At 39.8% G+C, this 18,110-nt stretch overlaps 1 protein-coding gene across 1 annotated transcript in view; it reads left to right on the plus strand.

Annotated features, from left to right (window-relative positions):
• LOC125486128 (huntingtin-interacting protein 1-like) overlaps positions 1 to 18,110 on the plus strand; it is a 181,511-nt gene that overhangs the window by 97,959 nt on the left and 65,442 nt on the right. The window contains exons 5-6 of the mRNA XM_048612385.1: positions 2,669 to 2,749; positions 16,680 to 16,756. Coding sequence (XP_048468342.1) covers positions 2,669 to 2,749; positions 16,680 to 16,756 — 158 coding nt within the window. The remainder of the gene's footprint in view (positions 1 to 2,668; positions 2,750 to 16,679; positions 16,757 to 18,110) is intronic.

The following is an 18,110-nucleotide window of genomic DNA, read 5'->3' on the forward strand; positions in this document are numbered from 1 at the left end:
ATCTGCAACAAGTTCTTAGCATGTACAATGCACACTAGTACAAATGATAATTTGCAGTTTGGCCAATTTGGTAAAATGTTACGGACCACTTTACTACATGGCTCATTTCATATGCCTCATTGCTGAAAGGGCTTACTGCTTTGGCCGTACCTTGCTGCCTCTTTGGTAAAGAAGCAACCCAGGTCTACATTGTAACTTCATTCTTCCAATGGCCATGAGGCTCATTTTAAGATAACAGCGTGGACAATCGTGTCTTGAAACTTTACGTTTTGATTCAGCCATTCTCTGCTACATTGCAAATGTTATATTTCAAATGATAACTATATTTAAACAGTATTCAAGTCCACACTTCCATGCAAGAGAGTTATTACAGTTAGCCACATTTGATAAAACTCTGATCCTACTGATTGGTACCACTCCATATTTATACAAACCTAATTCACCCTTAATTAATGTATACATCACCCTTAATTAATATATCCATCACCAATTCCCTCATTCTATTAGGTCTCAGACATTTTTTCAGATCATGTTAGACGATGATCAGGTTGTTGATAGTATAGCTATGATATTAAGTGAGAGGCAGGAATTTGCATTAGACAACTTGAGATACTTGGATTGGGAGGTCTGAAGATTGCGATAAACTTTTTTAGATACATGTTAATATTCAAAAAGGTTTTCCAGAATTTGAAGACTTGATTTTTCCTAGTATGCTTGTTGTAACCATGTAACAGTCTTAAATATAACTTCTATTCTTTGCAATCTGTGATTTTTAGGTGTGTTAATGATGCAGTTGAAATAATGTTAAGTTCTGAGATTTGAAATTTTTGGTGAAGTCAGAAATAATGCTAAATCAAAAACTTCAGACCCAAATAATCTGTTAACTACTTTTTCTATCTTCTCTCTCCACTGAAAGCTTCTGATTATTTTTCCTGATAATATAATTCCTCAATGTGTTGGTAACACACTTTTCATCTCCTAAAGTTAATACCGCAGATTCTGAAAATTTGAGGATGAACTGAAGGAAATATGTAATAGTCTGTGTTCATCTGAAACATACTTAAATGTTTTTGAACAACAACCTCAACCTGCATTTATATAACTTCTTTAAGGCAGTAAAATGTCCCAAGTTGTATCAAACAAGATTTGATTCAACATAAATATATATTTGGACAACTGTCCAAAAGGTTGGTCAGAGGCAGAGCTTTAATGAGTGACTTGAAGGAGGATAGACAGTTAAGGAAGGGAATTCTTAGGCTTAGAGCCTAAGCAAGTGAAGACCTGGCCGAAATTGAGGTTGACAAATGACCAAATTGGTTGAGTATTGACTGTGTATGCTGTTAGCTACAACTCTTTCTATCAAGTTCTCTCTCTAGATTGAGCGGCTGATTTTGTCCTCACCTGAAAGTAATTGTATCATTGTCCATCTGAATAGGAGCCTGCTACAGTCACTTTACCACTGCACCATAAGAGCCCCTTAATGTCTGAACCTCGGAAATAGGAGGCCCAGGTTCAATCCCGCCCGCTGTCTAAGTATATAATGACACATCTGAACAGGTTGACTAGAAAAGATCTGAATAGGAGGCTGACAGAATTACCTTGCCTGGAATTTCCATAAGGCTAATGTTCCAATGGTTCCAATAAAGTTCTATTGCTCTTGATTGTAATACTCTACTGAACTATTTGTTTGTTCAAAGTGACTGCAATTAAATAGACCATCTTTCCACTTTTGTCTGAGATTTCATGTCTTTCTGTCTTCAGAGTGCTGACTTTTGGTGTTTGCTTTCATGAGTACCAGCACAGATTCAGGACCCTGCAGAAGTGACCATTCTTTATCTATGAACTGAGATGCAAAAGCTTAGGTTTCTGACTTTTTAAAAAAAATTATACATGGAATGTGTGATTTCCTTGCTTGGCCAACTTTTATTGCCCATTGCTAATTGTTTTTCAGAAGGTGATGGTAAGCTGCATTCTAGAGCTGTTGCATGAGGGAGTGAATGTATTTAGGAATGGGGTTCCAGGATCTTGTGAAGGACAGTGAGGTAACAGTCATATGTTTCTAAGTCAGGTGTGAGCTTGAAGGAGATGGTGGTTTCCCATGCACCTATTTCCCTCATTCTTCTAGGTGTTAGAGTTTGGAAGGTGCCTTTGGTAATTCGTTAAATTAGTGAACTACCATTGGTGTCAGAATTTGAAACGTGCTTGAATCAACCCGTTAGCAAGCAATTTGTCCATTGCAGCAGTGTAGTCAAGGTTGTTCCTCTCCTTGCATGATGTTTACATGTATTCAACTATAGAAAGCTTCAGTAAATTACAATTGAGGGGTAAAAAGCTCATCAATTCCTTCTCCGCTGTGGTAGCAAGTCACTAGCCTGGCTGAGATCAGTTAACTCAACATGGCCTAAGATAGAACAAAAACAGAAAATGCTGGAGATACTCAGTCAAGCGTCATTTGTAGAGGGATAAACAGAATTAACATTTTAGATCTATTCCCTTTTATCAGAAATGAGTCCATAGAAAACTCCATCATCTTCTACTGATTGTACTAATAACCGTTTGAGATGCGGGCTCCGTTCTATGCCTGTATGTTGTAACAAGATTTATTTGAATGCATTGATGCATTTGCTAAGGATTATAATTTCTGTTTTTGTTTTCTTTCTACCCAAAGGGTCACTTAAGTGAAGGTTATGGGAGACTGAGTTGTATCTACCTCAAACTATTAATAACAAAGATGGAATTCCACAGTAAAGTAAGTAACCTGTCTGGTTTATTTCCTTACTTTTGATAAGGTTCTTTACTTTTTCAGGCAGAGATAAAATTGAAGAATTAATTTTCTCAAGTAATTGCGTTGAGAACCTTGGTCTCTTGAATTGATTCAGAATAGCCTGTATTATCTTGGATATCATGTTAACATTGCATTCCAGCCTGGGAAATGATTTTCGCCAAGTTAAGAGAGTGACAGGAAGAAGATCTCTGTTTTCAGTGTCGGAGGCAAAAAAGGATCTTGGACTTGATAAAGCATTTTATTCTAGGGGTCTTTCAACCTAGTTAATTGTTTAGGAAGTTTAGGTACAATTATAGAATTATTGAAACCCTACAGAACAGAAGGAAAGAGGCCATTTGACCCACTAGAGGCCACTAACCCATGAAGAACCACCCAGACACCCTGAGCCCTTCATAATTTTGTACACCTCTATCAGGTCCCTCTCAATATCTGCTTCTCCAAGAAAAGTCAACCCATCTTATCCATATAGTGTCCTATATGCCTTCTTAACCGTAATTCATAAGACATCTCTTTGTGAAGCTACTTTCCATAAAGGAAGTTTGGGGTGCAATGCTTAAGCAAACAGTTGCAATCTATGTGCAATATTCTTGTGTGTTTTTTTTTAGCTGGTGCTATAGCTCTTAAACTAGGACCCAAGGATGAAGGTAGGTCACAAACCTACGAGCTCCGCTGTTTAAAAAGGAAGGAATCTGACCATCCAGGTTTAACCTTTTGAAAGGAGACTCAACTGCATCAGGTCATGTGATCCATGAAAATGCCATCGGATCTTTAAATTTCAGATCCTTTACATTACAGAGGATGGTTGACAATAGTACATTTCCATCTCAGCATTTCTTCAATGTTGATGGCTTGTCAATTCTTGCAGTTGCATCTCCTTTTGACCAACAGTTAAAGAAACTTCTGTTGATTTGCCCTTTCAGATTATTAAAGTACCGTCATGTCATACATTTATTGTTGTTGTGTGGGGGATATGGTAACCAGCTTGAATGCTGCAGTTTCCCATAATTAACTATTTTCATATCAAACTGGATAGCCAATGAGAAATCAAATAAGGGATTCAGCAGAAAGTTACCCAGAGATCAGTGAGAATATAGAATTCATTACCATATTAAGTAGTCATCTTAATTTTACTTTACTTAAACTTTTTTTAGTATTGTGTATTGACTTCTATCATTAATACAGCTGCCATGGTAGGGCGACTTATAAAACTTCAATGTATTTTTCATATAAAAGTGACCTCACAGTAAATTTCTGTTCTGTTCTACCCTTCTATTAAAATGGTATAGGTACATTTAAGGACAAGCCAGATAAACACATTAGGGAGAAGGGAATAGAGATGAAGGTTGTATTGATAATCATAGAGGTCTACAATGGAAAGAACTTCCACTCCTTCATGATGTGGCTGATATGTAGTAGATATCGTAGCCAATGACCAGTACCCTGACAGTTGTAACGATGCTGTAATTCTGCAGCAATGTTGTCTATTGGCATTTTAACCACCGAAGGATGGCCATTAAATGACAAGTGCTTTTTCTTTTGACATGATTCTGATGCTTCTGGTCAGCAGCCCAAATGGACGTAGGAGTGTGTATGTAACGAAAACTGTACTGTCGTATGAAATGAGGAACGTTGTAACACTCAGCGGAGGATTTGTCAAGGATTATAGGGCTATAATGCACGTGAGGTCCTTTCAGCAATGCTGCGTGAAAGAAACTGTACAATAATTGATGAAATGCAGCATACAATACTGGTTGATCAGCCGATCTATACGTTGCAAATGGGGGCAGTGCTCCGTCTTAGCTGCATGGCTGTGTCCCTGTGGGAGGTTTTGTGCTGATGTTTTGGTTTCTGCTTTGAGAAGTCACTGCCACACATGGACCTGAGAGATGCGCACAGTGAACCCTGTAATTAATATGCAGTTGGAATCCAAAATCACTTTCAACACTACATGATGGTCTCCTAGCAGTAGAAGGAATGACAAACAGCTCTAAGTGTGTTATATGCTGGTAGAAAAATGTTCATTAAAGTTGAAGCATCAGAAGAAATTAGGAGAACGTTCCAGTCTGTCTGGTGGAGATTTCAGATCTGGTGATATGGTTTATTATAAATGAGAAGGACACATGAAATGGAAACGGACAAGCAATACTGTTGGGTATAATGGGCAATCTTTCATACCACAACACCGGAATTAAGTTATAAATGTATATTCCTCATGAGTATTGGGGAAATGAGTTATGAATTTTCGAACTCTGCTCACATTACAGACAAAAGAACAGGAAGGGAATAGAGCGATACTGACAATGCAGGCAAATGAGATTAGTTTAGGATGTGATACCCTGCAAGTCCCTTGAAACATGGGTATTCTTGGCTATTCACTTGGTGCAGGTTGTTCAGAGGTCACAGCTGATTTTAGTCACATGTTGAACCAATTGGAGAAAGTGTACATGGTTCATGATGTTCAGATACCGTTGTCGCCATTTCCTACTGAGTATCAGATTATTAACAGTTGAACTGAAGGGGATGTTAGGACACACACAAACTAAGAATCATATTTAGAGAAAAGAATAGAAAATTATATTCAATGTTTTATGAGATTGGAACTTTCCAATTCATTTGTGGCATCAAAGCTGGGAATGGGCCTGTCATCCAAAAGATATAATCCTGTGATTTTGACCACTTGAAATTATGAGTTGTAAATTTAAATTACAGGTTTCATGTCCTGATAGAGATGATTAGCTGCTGAATCCTGATCACAGTGCCCATAATTTTTAAATAAGAAATAATATTATGTATTGCCTTATATGACTGAAGTTGAATATATGTGAGCACAACAACTCTGGCATGAAGTGAGGGATCCAGGACTGGAAATTAAGATATTGATTTGCTATTGCTGCTGCCCAACCACTTCTCTATGAAAATAGTGCACTTGCAAAAATAATTCAGGACTGAACTCCATTTCAAAAATTTAGAATGTTGGTTTCAGAGAACTCCTTTCCTTAGACATAAGGCTCGACAGTGGTTTGCAAGCCTACCTTTGCATCCCCTTCGTGCATCGGAATCATTGGTGTCCTGACATCTCACAGCTGAGCTGGCTGTGTGTTCCAAATTTGGCAACAAATGTGGAGGAACCTCTTTGTTGTTTTCGGTACAAATAGCAAGCATGAAGCTGTAAGTTGGGCCCCATTCAAGCGTTATTTCAAGGGCCAGACATCCAAATTGCTTGTCAGCTAATGGTTTGGAATTTTTTTCTTGTGCAGTCTTAGAAAGTACTCTGAAGTATTTTGATGCATTTTAATGCACTGTTCAATTTGTCAAAATGTTCTTGCATCCTTGAGGGTTTGGGTGGAGGGCGGAGAAGTTGGTGACTTGTCTGCACAAAGTCTGCAACAGATATGGAAGACATTGAGCCAGTGCCTCCAGACCTGCAGCACAGCAATGAGTTGGAGCAGAGGTTGTGATGATTGCAAACTCAGTGCCATACCCTCTGCCAAGTTGTAGCCAGATTTTGCCCCACCACTGTGTCCGGTCACTTTCAAAACAGCATCCACTTGTGCGTGTTCATTCCGTACTGTCCTATTTGCTGCCTCACCGAGTTCCTCATCTGAGTTCTCTGCAGTAATACTCCCCTATGATCTTGCCCTCTGATTAATTGGCAAAGGAATGATTCTTTACCCTTAGCTTGGCTGCCAGTCACTTGTGTCTAAAAGACTCACTTTGTGCTGTTCCCAACTCCCTACGACCCTCTTGGCTATGTGCAGCCGCTGGTATTCGTGCTGGAAGTTGAGATGTGGCATAAGGGAGGAACATGGAATCATCCTCTGTGTTCTCAGTGTGGCTAAATGCCATGGGCTGTGCCCAGCACTATTATGTTGAGAGCTATCTCCTCAGTATAGCTCAGCAAATGCAGGTGTCCTCTTTCTGGTTCTGTTCTACTGCTTTCTATTGTATACCACCTTGTCCTGCCAGAATGGTTGTGTGGCACTAAGTATGGATAATGCGCCTGGTATCACTTGAGTTGCTGGAGTTATGTAGGTGTGATGCTTGGAGCAGTGTATGAGCATGTCTGATTGTTATACATGAATGAAAACCAAGGAGGTGCCATTAGCTGACTGATGAGAATATGATGCATTAAACAAAAGGGGAGGCTGGTATTCTGGAGCAGATGTCATAAGAAGATGCATTTACTGACCGTGAACACTGATGTGAGATCAACAGACATTTGCAGCTGTGCTGCCAGGATCTTGAGACATGAATCCCTTCCATGCCATCACCTCCCACTCCTGTTTGAAGGTGATCCATGAGAGCTTCTGGCTGCCTGTTTGTGCCGTCTAAAGAAGCAATGCAACAACTCACCAAAGTTCTGTAGGCAGCACCTTGGTAGCTCGCGACCTCTACAGATAAGTTCAGCAGATGTATGGGAACAATGCCATCAGCAAGTTTCCCTCCAAGTTATACACAATCCTGGCTTGGAACTATATCACTGTTCCTTCATTGTCACAGAGACAAAATGCTGGAACTGTGGGCATACCAGCAGCACAATGGGTGTACCTTCATCACATGGATTGCAACGGTTTAAGAAAGCACCTTGCTGTTCTTAAGGCAATTGGGAATGTTCAATAACTGCTGGCTAAGCCAGTGATACCCACATCCCACGAATGGAAAAAAAGCCCTGCTGATACATCCATTCTTCCATCCTTCTGTACTAGTGTTCATTTTGGCATAATTTAAATTCCAATCGTATTGTTTATTGTTGTTTTATTTAAAAAGGCAACTCACAGATTGGCGTAAACACTTGCTTTCCTTTCAATATTGCCAGCCTTGCCCTCAGAGTATAGAGGCTGCAAACAGTGCTCAGACGAGAGAGCAGTGCAGCAGGTTGGTATACCAAATTTGTGCCCATCTTGATCTGAACAGACGTGGTCAGGTCATGAGTCATGACCACTTCAGAAACAAGGCAATCCAATATCTAGCTCATTACTTCAGCACATTCTCACCTTCTCTGAAGACTGAATATGTTTCCAGCACAAAAAATTGAAAAATTTCTGCAGCTCTGAGCAGTGCTTTTGCTATTTATTTTTTTATTAAAATGAGCTTTTTCATTAATTTCACATGAAACTTTATTTCACTCCTCACATTTAAAACATTAATAATTATTACATCTGCTGCAGTCTTGACCTGTATTGCATCTCTTGTTTGGCATTTTGCAGTACACTTCTGTAAGATCCAAAACCTTTATCAAAAATATTTCAGCCTATCAGAGATGCACTTTCTTAATCAGTCCTGCCGGGCTAGTGTCCAAACATGTTTGGGCTCTTCCTGTTGCTCCCTCTGCTACTAAGCTTTTAATTCAAGATTAAACAAAGCTCATCCTGACAAGCACCACAGGCTTTAAGAGCCAACTGCATGTTATGCCAAGTGCTGTGTTAGGAGCTCTAATTCATAAGATCTATCCCAGTGTTACTCATACTCTGTGAACTTGTGCTACTGAATTAATAGACGACAATATTGTAAGATCTCTAATTGGAGTTCTTGTAATGTTTTGTGCTTTCCTTTTGCACAATTTTTTTGTTTCTGTATAGTCTACTTCTCTTCCTGGGTCTTTAGTCTGCCAAAGTATGATTAAAATCTTCTTGCACCTTTGAATATCAAAGCCAGATGAAGGATGTGGTTTATCAAATAAGTATTTTATTAAGATTAGAATACTTCCTTTCTACTCTGATTTAGGAAAATATACAATCTTGGATGATGAGAGAACTTAGTGCTGATATCTCAGACAGGCACTGCTTTGTCATATATTGCTTCAATATTTTACTTTGTACATGTTGGAAATAAGGATCTTATAATCTTTTTATAGTTTCATAGAATCAATATTGCCACTGCACAGAATAAGGCGGTCCTCCGTTTCAATGCTGGCATTCCTAAAGACCAATCCACTTATCATTATCCTCTGAGCTCTACACACATCTCTGACATGCCTCCTTTTCAATTAAGGAATATTTAGAACATGTGGAAAATTTATGGCACAAAAGGAGGCCGCTATGCTATTGTGTTTGCGCCTGCCAAAAAATGAACCACTCGGCCCGATCCTATTTTCCAGCACTTGGTGCGCTCCCTGGAATTTATGGGACTTTAGCTGCATATCCGGACACTGTTTAAGTGATTTGAGGGCTTCTGCCTCCATGACTCTTTCAAACAATGAGTTGCAGACACCTACTATCCTCTGAGTGAAAAGGCTTTTCTTCATGTCCGAATAGGAAAGGTTCGGAGAGATACGGGCCAAACACAGGCAAGTGGGACAAATTTAGTCTGGCTACATGATGCGGACTAGTTGGAACGAAGGGTCTGTTTCCATGCTGTATGACTGTAGGACTATGACTCTATATTCCCTCTAATCCTTCAAAGTATGAATAACATTGGGATAGATCTTGAAATCTGTGTCTTCCAGTTACTGATCTTAGTTATAAGGGAAATCAGTCCTTCTTATCCACTCTGTCCAATTGTCTTACAACCTTGTACATCGAAGTCATGTTTGCCCTCAGTCTCCTTTGTTGCGAGGAAAACAGCCCCAACCTATGTACTACTTTCTGATAGTTGTAATTTTCCAGTCCAGGCAACATCCTCAAGTCTCCTCTGCATCCACTCAAGTGTAATTGCATCCTTTCATATTGGGCTGATCAGAATGACACTCTTTCCTCCTACTGTGGCCCAACTAATGTTTTACATAGCCTCAGTATAGCCTCCCTGCTAGTATATTCTCTGCCTCAGCTATTAAAGGAAAATATTCCATATGCTTCCTTGACAACCTTTTCTGACCTGTCCAGCTATCTTCAGGGTTCTATGAACTTGCAGTCCAGGTTTCTCAATTCCTCTAAAACTTTTGATAACTATTTATATCACTTATTGTAACGAGGTTAGATTCTGATACTCTGGGTGCTGACTCTGATGAGGCTGCTCCAGAATCAAGAACTTCTGGCATGTAAAAAAAGGGTGACTTGGTGATGGGCTACCAGCCTCTGTGGAATTATTTCAGTGGCGACGAGAGTATATCGTATTCTTGAAGAAACTTGCTTGCAGCAGTTGGGGTAAGTATTTCTTGCATCATGCCATCATTTGGAAAGCTTGACTAGTTTGACCCTTTTGTTGAAGACTGAGCCCAATATGTGGAAAGAATGTATTACTTTTCTGGGCAAATGACATTGGGACAGATGAAAAGCAATAAGTAATTCTCCTGACAGCCTGTGGACCTGTAGCGTTTTCTGTTATTTGAAGCCTAACTTTGCCTGAGGCACCAAATTTAAAACCTTTAATGAGTTGACTAATTTTTAGTTAAGGAATATTAGGACCTCAAGTCTCCTTTAATTTTGAGATGCTATTGTTTTTACTCAGCATTTGAGAACCAGGGAAATCAGTGTCAGCATTTTTGACTAGGTTAAGACGACTGGCAGAGGCTTGTGATATTGGTTTCACCCTTAATGAGATGCTTAGAGACCAGTTGGAATGTGGGATTAATGATGTAACCATGCAAAAGCACCTACTAGCTGAAGCCCAACTGGACTTCAGACAGTCTCTATAACTGGCTTTATCATTGGAAAATGTGGTGAGTGGAGTGTATGAGTTGCAGAGTACTCCAATGGAAGTGGACACCCTCGCCAGTCTGATCGAGCTCGGGAAACACCACGTGACGCTATGCAACTGCCTGCACTCATTCAGGACATATCCTGACTCAGGTTGACTCACAACAAAACCCCAAAACAAAGTCAAGCCTTGGTCAAACAGTTAAAATTTTCTTCAGGATCTGTACCAGAACGCCATTGTAGTTGCTGCCAGTATACAGATTTGAGACAGCAAAAGAGTCCTACTAGAACTAAATTGAGTATGTTAACTCCTAGGTTGATATCCAGGAGAGTGCATACCCTGAAAAATCCACCGACATCTGGGTTGGCAAAGTTAAATTGCTTTGCAATATCCAAATCAGAACCAATCAAAATAGAGGTCTGGTTAGATCGCCATCCAGCTCTACTGGAGGTCAGTACCGGAGCAGCTGTACCAGTGATCACAGAACCAGTTTTTAATAAAATTCCTCTGACCTCAAACCCGTAAGTTTTGAGCAAGACCTCAGCTAGGCTGAGAACCTATAGTAGGGACCTTTACAGATTATGGGTACAATTTCGGTTCCAGTCTCTTCTGAGAAGCAACTGATTGAGTTATCACTAAATGCAGTAAAAGGCTCAGGCCCAAGCTTGATGGGGTGAAATTGGTTGAGAAGGATTCACCTAGATTGAAAAATATTGAGCCAATCAGAAAATGGCTGCCTATGTGAAGTCCTAATGAAATACTCAGAAGTCTTCCAGGAAGGTCTAAGGACTATCAGGGGAGCCCATATGCCACCTTGCATGTTGATCAGGAAGCAATTCAACATTGCTCAGTTCCATTTACCCTATGAGCAAAAGTAGAGGCAGAAATCAGGAAGCTGGAAAGTGAAAGAATCATCAAACCAGCCCAGTTTGTGAAATGGGCAGCACTGGTTGAACCGATTTTGAACCCCAAAGGGTTGGTCTGCCTCTGGGGATTTTTTAAACGAACGATAAACCATTTTCGCAGCTGGATAAATACCCAATCCCTCGGATGAAGGATTTATACACAAAGCTGGCAAGGTGGCTCACCCTCACGAAGCTGGATGTGAGCCATGTGTACTTGCAATTGCGGTGAGATGAGGATTCCCAGAAGTATGCTACAATTAATACTGATAAGGGTTTGCATCAAAGTATGAGAATGCCAATTGGGATATTATCAGCCTGTTGAATTTTTCAGCGGATGATGAAAAGCATTTTGCAAGGTCTACCTCAGGTCACTATTCATTCATATGATGTGCTAATAACAAGAAAGACTAATAAGGGACACCTAGAGAATTTGGACATGGTCCTTAGATGTTTTTCTGAGACAGGCGCATACCTAAGAAGGAACAAATGTGTGTTCCAGGTCACCCAAGTGACCTACTCAGGCTACAGAGATGATAAGACCAGCGTACACCCATTGGAAGGCAAAGTGAGGCTGATCAAAGGTGCCCTGGCTCGTATGTCTGTCCAGGTCATTTCTTGGCCTGGTATATTATTATGGAAAGTTCATACATAACATGGCTTCCATCCTGGCACCTTTGCGTCAACTCCTAAAAAACGGTCAGCCTTGGAAGTGGTCATCAGAATTGGAGTGTTTCAGTGGAAATTGCAATTCACCATGGGATCAGGGGCATCCAACTTTTGGAGTTTTCATCTAAAGCTGAAACCACTACACAGTTATGGCTTTGAATGTATGGTTCAGTTGTGTGCAGCCAATCTATAACTCTGAATGACTGTGCCATTTATTTATTCTTCTGGCTATCAGGCACATTCCTTGCAAAATTTACAAAATCTTTTTAAAAAAAGGAAGTTTTTACCCCAACTTATTAGATTTGTTCCTGTTTTTACAATTCAGGTCTCAATGCTGGAGATTGCAAAACAAGAGCTGATTTACAGGCAATGGGTTTTGTAAGGATAGTACGAAATAGATTAAGACTCTCAACGTGTTTTACCTCTGAATGTCATTAAAGAGAGAGGGGTGTGCTCTGACTGAGATGGGAAGAGTGCGCTGACTTTCTCTTGTGCCACTATTCCATGGGGCCACAATATAAATTTCATTACTTTTATGGCCATTTGTACGCTTTCAATCAATCATGTTTCTTTGATAATCACCTGTTAGGCCTCACTGTGGTAACATGCTGGAAATCAAGCCCTGCTATTGCCTGAATGATCACAAAAGTAAAGAAAAATTATCAAAGTATACAACCTTCGTAATTATCAGTCTGATAGACTCAGATTAACACAAATATGAACCGGGTTTCTGTTCTTGTCAAGAATTCCCACTTATTACAAGATTCTAACCACAGGTAAACAACTGTGAGCTGTTAGCATATAATTCATAGAGTTACAATCCTAGCCCTCCATTATATATGCATGCAGACAAAAAGAAGGTGTTATAGATGGAGTGGAAAATGGAAAGTACTGGGAAGGTGTTCAGTTGCACCAGTCCTGAGGATTTGATGGGGTGGTTCCTTTTCTTTCCCAGGTTCTTCAGTTCTCTGATCTTTTCCTTCATGTTCTCTCGCTTCTTCGCAGGTGGAATTGTAAAGTCTCTGACTTATTGGTTAAAAGTGATAGCTTAGAGCATCTGGTGCAAGAATACCACTGGCTTTGTATAGTTTCCAGTGTTTTTGCTGAGGTGAGAGAGAGGGGTCGTACTTCCCCTTTCAGAAATCCAGAGGCTTCTCACTATTGATCACACACAAGTTGTTTAGCTACCCAGGAACCAATCTGAGTTGTTGTCAGGCCGATGACCTTTGCCATTTTCAGCTGGTCACAATTCCATAAACCATCAGCAACCTGTTGCTGGCCGGATCTTGCTTTGCATATGTACTCTGGTACAGGACCAATTCCTCTTGCATCTTCTCCATTGCTTGCAAAGAAACTGTATAACCACAACTTAGAATGAGTATCAGTAACTTGCTTTTTACAAGTCTAGTAATTCCTTCCTCAGTCCTTTATTATAAAGCAGTCCTTTTCCCAATTCAGTACACAATCAAAAATAAAGTAAAATGAAAATGCAGTCTTAGCACACAAAATTGTTGATTTATTCTAAAACATAACAGTCAATGAAATTGCCAAATCTGGTGAACTTATTTAGTTTGTAATATGAAAATAAGAATGTTCAACCATCAAAATAACCCAAAGTGCAGATATAAGCTTGCAGACACATCCTCAAGGCCTTCATAGGTTCCCTGGCTCTCATTCCACTCCTGGTGCTGGGGTTCTGCCCTGTCTGCACAGTGTACTGTCCCTATTCACCCCAAGCCAAAATCTGACAGTCATGTCTCCTGCATGCCTTTGCTTCCTTTTAAAGAGCTGATAGTCGTATTGTGGTAGACAGTTTTTCCACCTACTCTTCTGTCCCTACAATGCAGGTTAATCGATCCATTTCATGCCTATGTGTTGAGTGCCCACTTTCCCTGTCACCTGCTGTACATACAAGTTCCAAATTCCCCTTGGCTCTGCTGGCCCTCTTATGGAGCCAGCCTGATGAGACTTGACTGACTCTAAATGTGTATTTGCCTTCCTTAGCTGTTGAAAAGCTGACAACTTTAGAAATTTGTGCAGCTTCGAAGTGTCCATTCTTCTTCTTCTTCAACAAGACCTTGACAAGCTTTTTAACTAGCTCAGTTGGGAGGATTTTGCTGTCCTGTCCTGCTGATTATTGATGGTATCTGGCATCACTGTTTCTTCTCCATTCCCCTCTCCAGGGTCCCTGATTCAGCTCCTTACGTTTACTGTATTAGAACTATTCATATTCCTGAGTACCTTTGTTAGATCACTCCTAAGTTTTTTTTTCCAGAGAAGGGTGACCTAGCTTTTTCATATCTTCCTGATAGGGGTAACCCCTGCAATTCTAGCATCATCCTTCTGAAACAATTTTGCACTTCCAAAGTGCTTCTGGATCCTTTTCACAATAAGGCAAGCAGGACTACACAAGGTACTGTGAGTGGTCTACCCAAGATTCAATTCAAGTTTAGCAGCAACTTCCCTAATTTTTAATTTTATGGCTCTGAATTCCACATATTTGGTTTGCTCTGACTGTGCCATCTTAGACTGAAGTATGTAATTGTTTTCCCTGGTTATTTACTGTGTAACCATACACCAGACAAAGCACGCTTTTTCACATTTAGAGGATTTTTGAGCTGATTCTAGGAGAATTGCTCATGATAGTGGTTGGTTTGTCTTTACATATTGTATTCACAGTTGTATTCTGTTGCTATAATGTGACTTTCAGATGCTGTGGTTGCAATCAGAATTTCAACTGCTTTATAAGAAGCTGCTCAAAAAACAATTTTATGACTTGTTAATTTAAAAACACCACTTGTATTCTAAGCTATAAATTGATTTGACCCAGAAACTGACTGTTCATCTCATGAAGATTTAATAACTTTCTCTTTGTGAGCTAATCTGATTATACCCTGCTCAATTCCATATAGCTCAATATCTCTCTTTTCCAAACAACGATTTAATTCTCTTTTTAAAATAATTTATGAACTCCTGCTTCAGTCGTGACTTGTGTCAGAGAATTTTGTTTTCCAACTGGCTTTGTGCAGATTATTTTCTGTAACTGGTGAAATAGCTGCACTCTTGTGATCTCTTTCTTTTCATTAACAGTTGTTAGCTGTGACAAGGTACAATCACAATTAAGCCTGCCGTCTGGGCAATTAGGAATAGGCAATGAATGCTGGCTGGGCCAGTGATGCTCACATTCTCTGAATTAAAAAAAAGTATTTTGCGTCAGCAGTTTTACCAATAGGGGGCAATTACAGAAATTGGGCTTGTTCTCTTTATGGAAGAGGAGAACATGACGTTCATGAGGATATAACAGGGATTTGACAAAATTATTCCAGATAAATTGATCATTCCAGTGAACCATTCAAATACCATTGAGCATCTTTAATAAACCATAAGAAACAGGAACAGGAATAGGCTGTCCCATCCCTTTAGCCTGCTCTACCATTCAATAGGATCATGTTGATCTGACACTCCTCACATCCCCTTTTCTACCCTTTCCCCATAACTCACGATTCCCCTACTGAGCAAGAATCTATCTGTCTCAGCCTTGAATTACACAAGGACTCTGCCCCCGAAGCTCTCTGTGGCAAGGAATTCAAAGACTCCCAGCCCTTTGACAGAAGAAATTCCTCCTCATCTCAGGCTTAAATTGGCACCCCTTAGTTCTGAGACTATGCCCTCTTGACCTAGACAGTCATATGAGGGGAAAGAAACATTCTGTCAACATTTACCCTGTCAAGCTACATGTTTCAATGAGGTCACCTCTTAGCCTTCTAAATTCCAGTGGATTAGAGTCTCACCTATTTAACCTTTGCTCGTAAGACAATTCCTCCATACTGGGGATCATCTTAGTGAACCTTCTCTAAATAAACCAGGATGATTGTAAATGTGCTACTTTGAATAGATTGGGCCCCTTCCAAATCTGATATGTCTACCTCTTGAAAGACAAAGGGCAGGAAACTGATGAAAACAGCACCTCCTGTAAGTTTCCCTCAAAGTCACACACCATCGTGACTGGACAGTATATCACTGTTCCTTCATTGTTGTTGTGACAAAAATGTGGAATTTTCTTTGTGACCACTTGTCTGCCTACGCCACGTGGACTATCACAATTCAAGAAAACAGCTTACCAGAACCTTTTTGAGGGTGATTAGCAATGGACAATAAATGCTGGCCTTTCCAACAGCACTCAAATCGCACAAACAAATCAGAAATCCCTAGCCTATCCAAACTATTATTAGAAAGGTGATATTATCCAGGATTCCGAAGGGTGAAAGAAATGTTGCTGTGCTGTCAGGGAAAATGTTTGGTAATACATTATGGTGACTTGTTAGCAGCAGCAAGAACCAATTTCGCTACGCTGTGTTCTTTTCCACTGTCTCTGAACATAAGATATGTTAGCTTATTCTAAAAATGTATCGTAGTTGGCTATTTATTTGCAACTTTGTTAGATTGTATGGAGTAATACTGTTTGCACTCAGAACATTTTTGGTTTACCATCATAAAGTGCTGAATTGCAAATTAGCCACCTAAGTAGCAGCAGCTAAGCAGCATTTTCTGAAGAAGGGCCCTGACCCGAAACATCAACTTTCCTACTCCTCTGATGCTGTTTGACCTGTTGTGTTCCTCCAGCTCCAAGTATTTTAGTCTGCAAGTATTTTATTTTCCCCCACTGTCCCTGAGAGAGTTTTGTTTTAATCAGGATTTTTTTGCTGATGGTTTCTTAATATGACTTTTCCTTTCTTCCTTCCATGTAGAATCCAAGATTCCCAGGAAATCTCCAGATGACAGACAGGCAACTAGAAGAGACAGGCGAAAATGATGTAAATAACTTGTAAGTAGCACATTAGATGTAGTGTTAAGAAGTGTAAATGGAGTGGGGAGACATGGTTCATTACATCTTAATTGTGCCTTGAGAGATTTGCTGTAGAGATGAATTTAGAATCTAGTGCTGCATCAATCATCTCTCACCATGGAGTCTTAGTATTTTGTCCAGTTCACAAATAAAACCTTGCAAGTTTGAATGGTTGCACAATTTCATAGAGAGATTACTGTGAAGTCCAGTTAAATAGAATGAGCAAGGACACTTGTTAATTGTCATTGAAAGAAGCAAATTATTTTTATTGTGTGGTGTTAACTAACATTCACTTGATACTTTTGGGATTGTGTTCCAGGATTCCATCATTTTTCAGTGAAAACATAAAATTTAGTGATGTTATTGTGCGGATTGATGCCCTATAATCAGAGCTACTCACTTATGGTGACCAAATTTATATATCATATAAACTGTACAGAATTCTGAGAGGAGCTACATGTTCTTGGGTTGCACTCCATGGACTTTTATTTACCTTTTAAATGAACAGCAGTGACTTTCCTGTAAAGTGAATAACCTGCTGGAGTGAGAGTAATTTTGGTTCACAATCTTTTTCTCATGACTTCCTATGTAGTTTTCTAAGGTATGTGTAAATTGGTTCAGGAATTTGAATTAATATATTGTCATTTTTTTTTCAACCAGCTAAATGCCACAATGCTTTAGAATCCCTAAATGAATCCTCTGAGAAATCCACATTGTAGAGTTTGTTTGCTGAGTATGTAGAATAGAATCTCTCCTGGTAGGGACACAGACATTTTGGGAAAGACCTAAATGGTAGTCAAAAGATTTCAAATGACACGGTGACTGAGTGGTTAGCACTGCTGCCTCACATTGCCAATGACCTGAGTTTGATTCTCCACCAGGCGACTGTCCTTGTGTCTGTGAGGGTTTCGTCTGGGTCCTCCCATAATCTAAAATGTGTGTTTTAGGTGGATTAGCCATGCTAAGTTGCCCATTGTGACTAGGGATGTGCAGGCTAGGTGGATTAACGATGGAAAATGCAGAGTTACAGGGATAGGGTAGGGGGATGGTTCTTGATGGGATGCTCTTTGGAGGGTCAGTGTGGCATCGGTGGACCGAATGGGATTCTACGATTCTATGATTTTATTTCATATTATATTACTATAAGGCTAGATCAGTTTAGAAACCATTAACTTGAAGAGAATTGCTGGCCATTTAGGGTTTTCATGAGTATACTTCCTGGATAGAGTACCGGTCGTTATAGATATGAATCTGTTTATTCAGGGATATATTAGTTCTGACACAAAGTTGTTTGCTGATCCTTAGTTGTAGATGTTGGATGTCATTATGATAA

Source organism: Rhincodon typus, chromosome 26 (assembly GCF_021869965.1).
Source record: "Rhincodon typus isolate 14 chromosome 26, sRhiTyp1.1, whole genome shotgun sequence".
In the NCBI taxonomy this organism is placed as follows: domain Eukaryota; kingdom Metazoa; phylum Chordata; class Chondrichthyes; order Orectolobiformes; family Rhincodontidae; genus Rhincodon; species Rhincodon typus.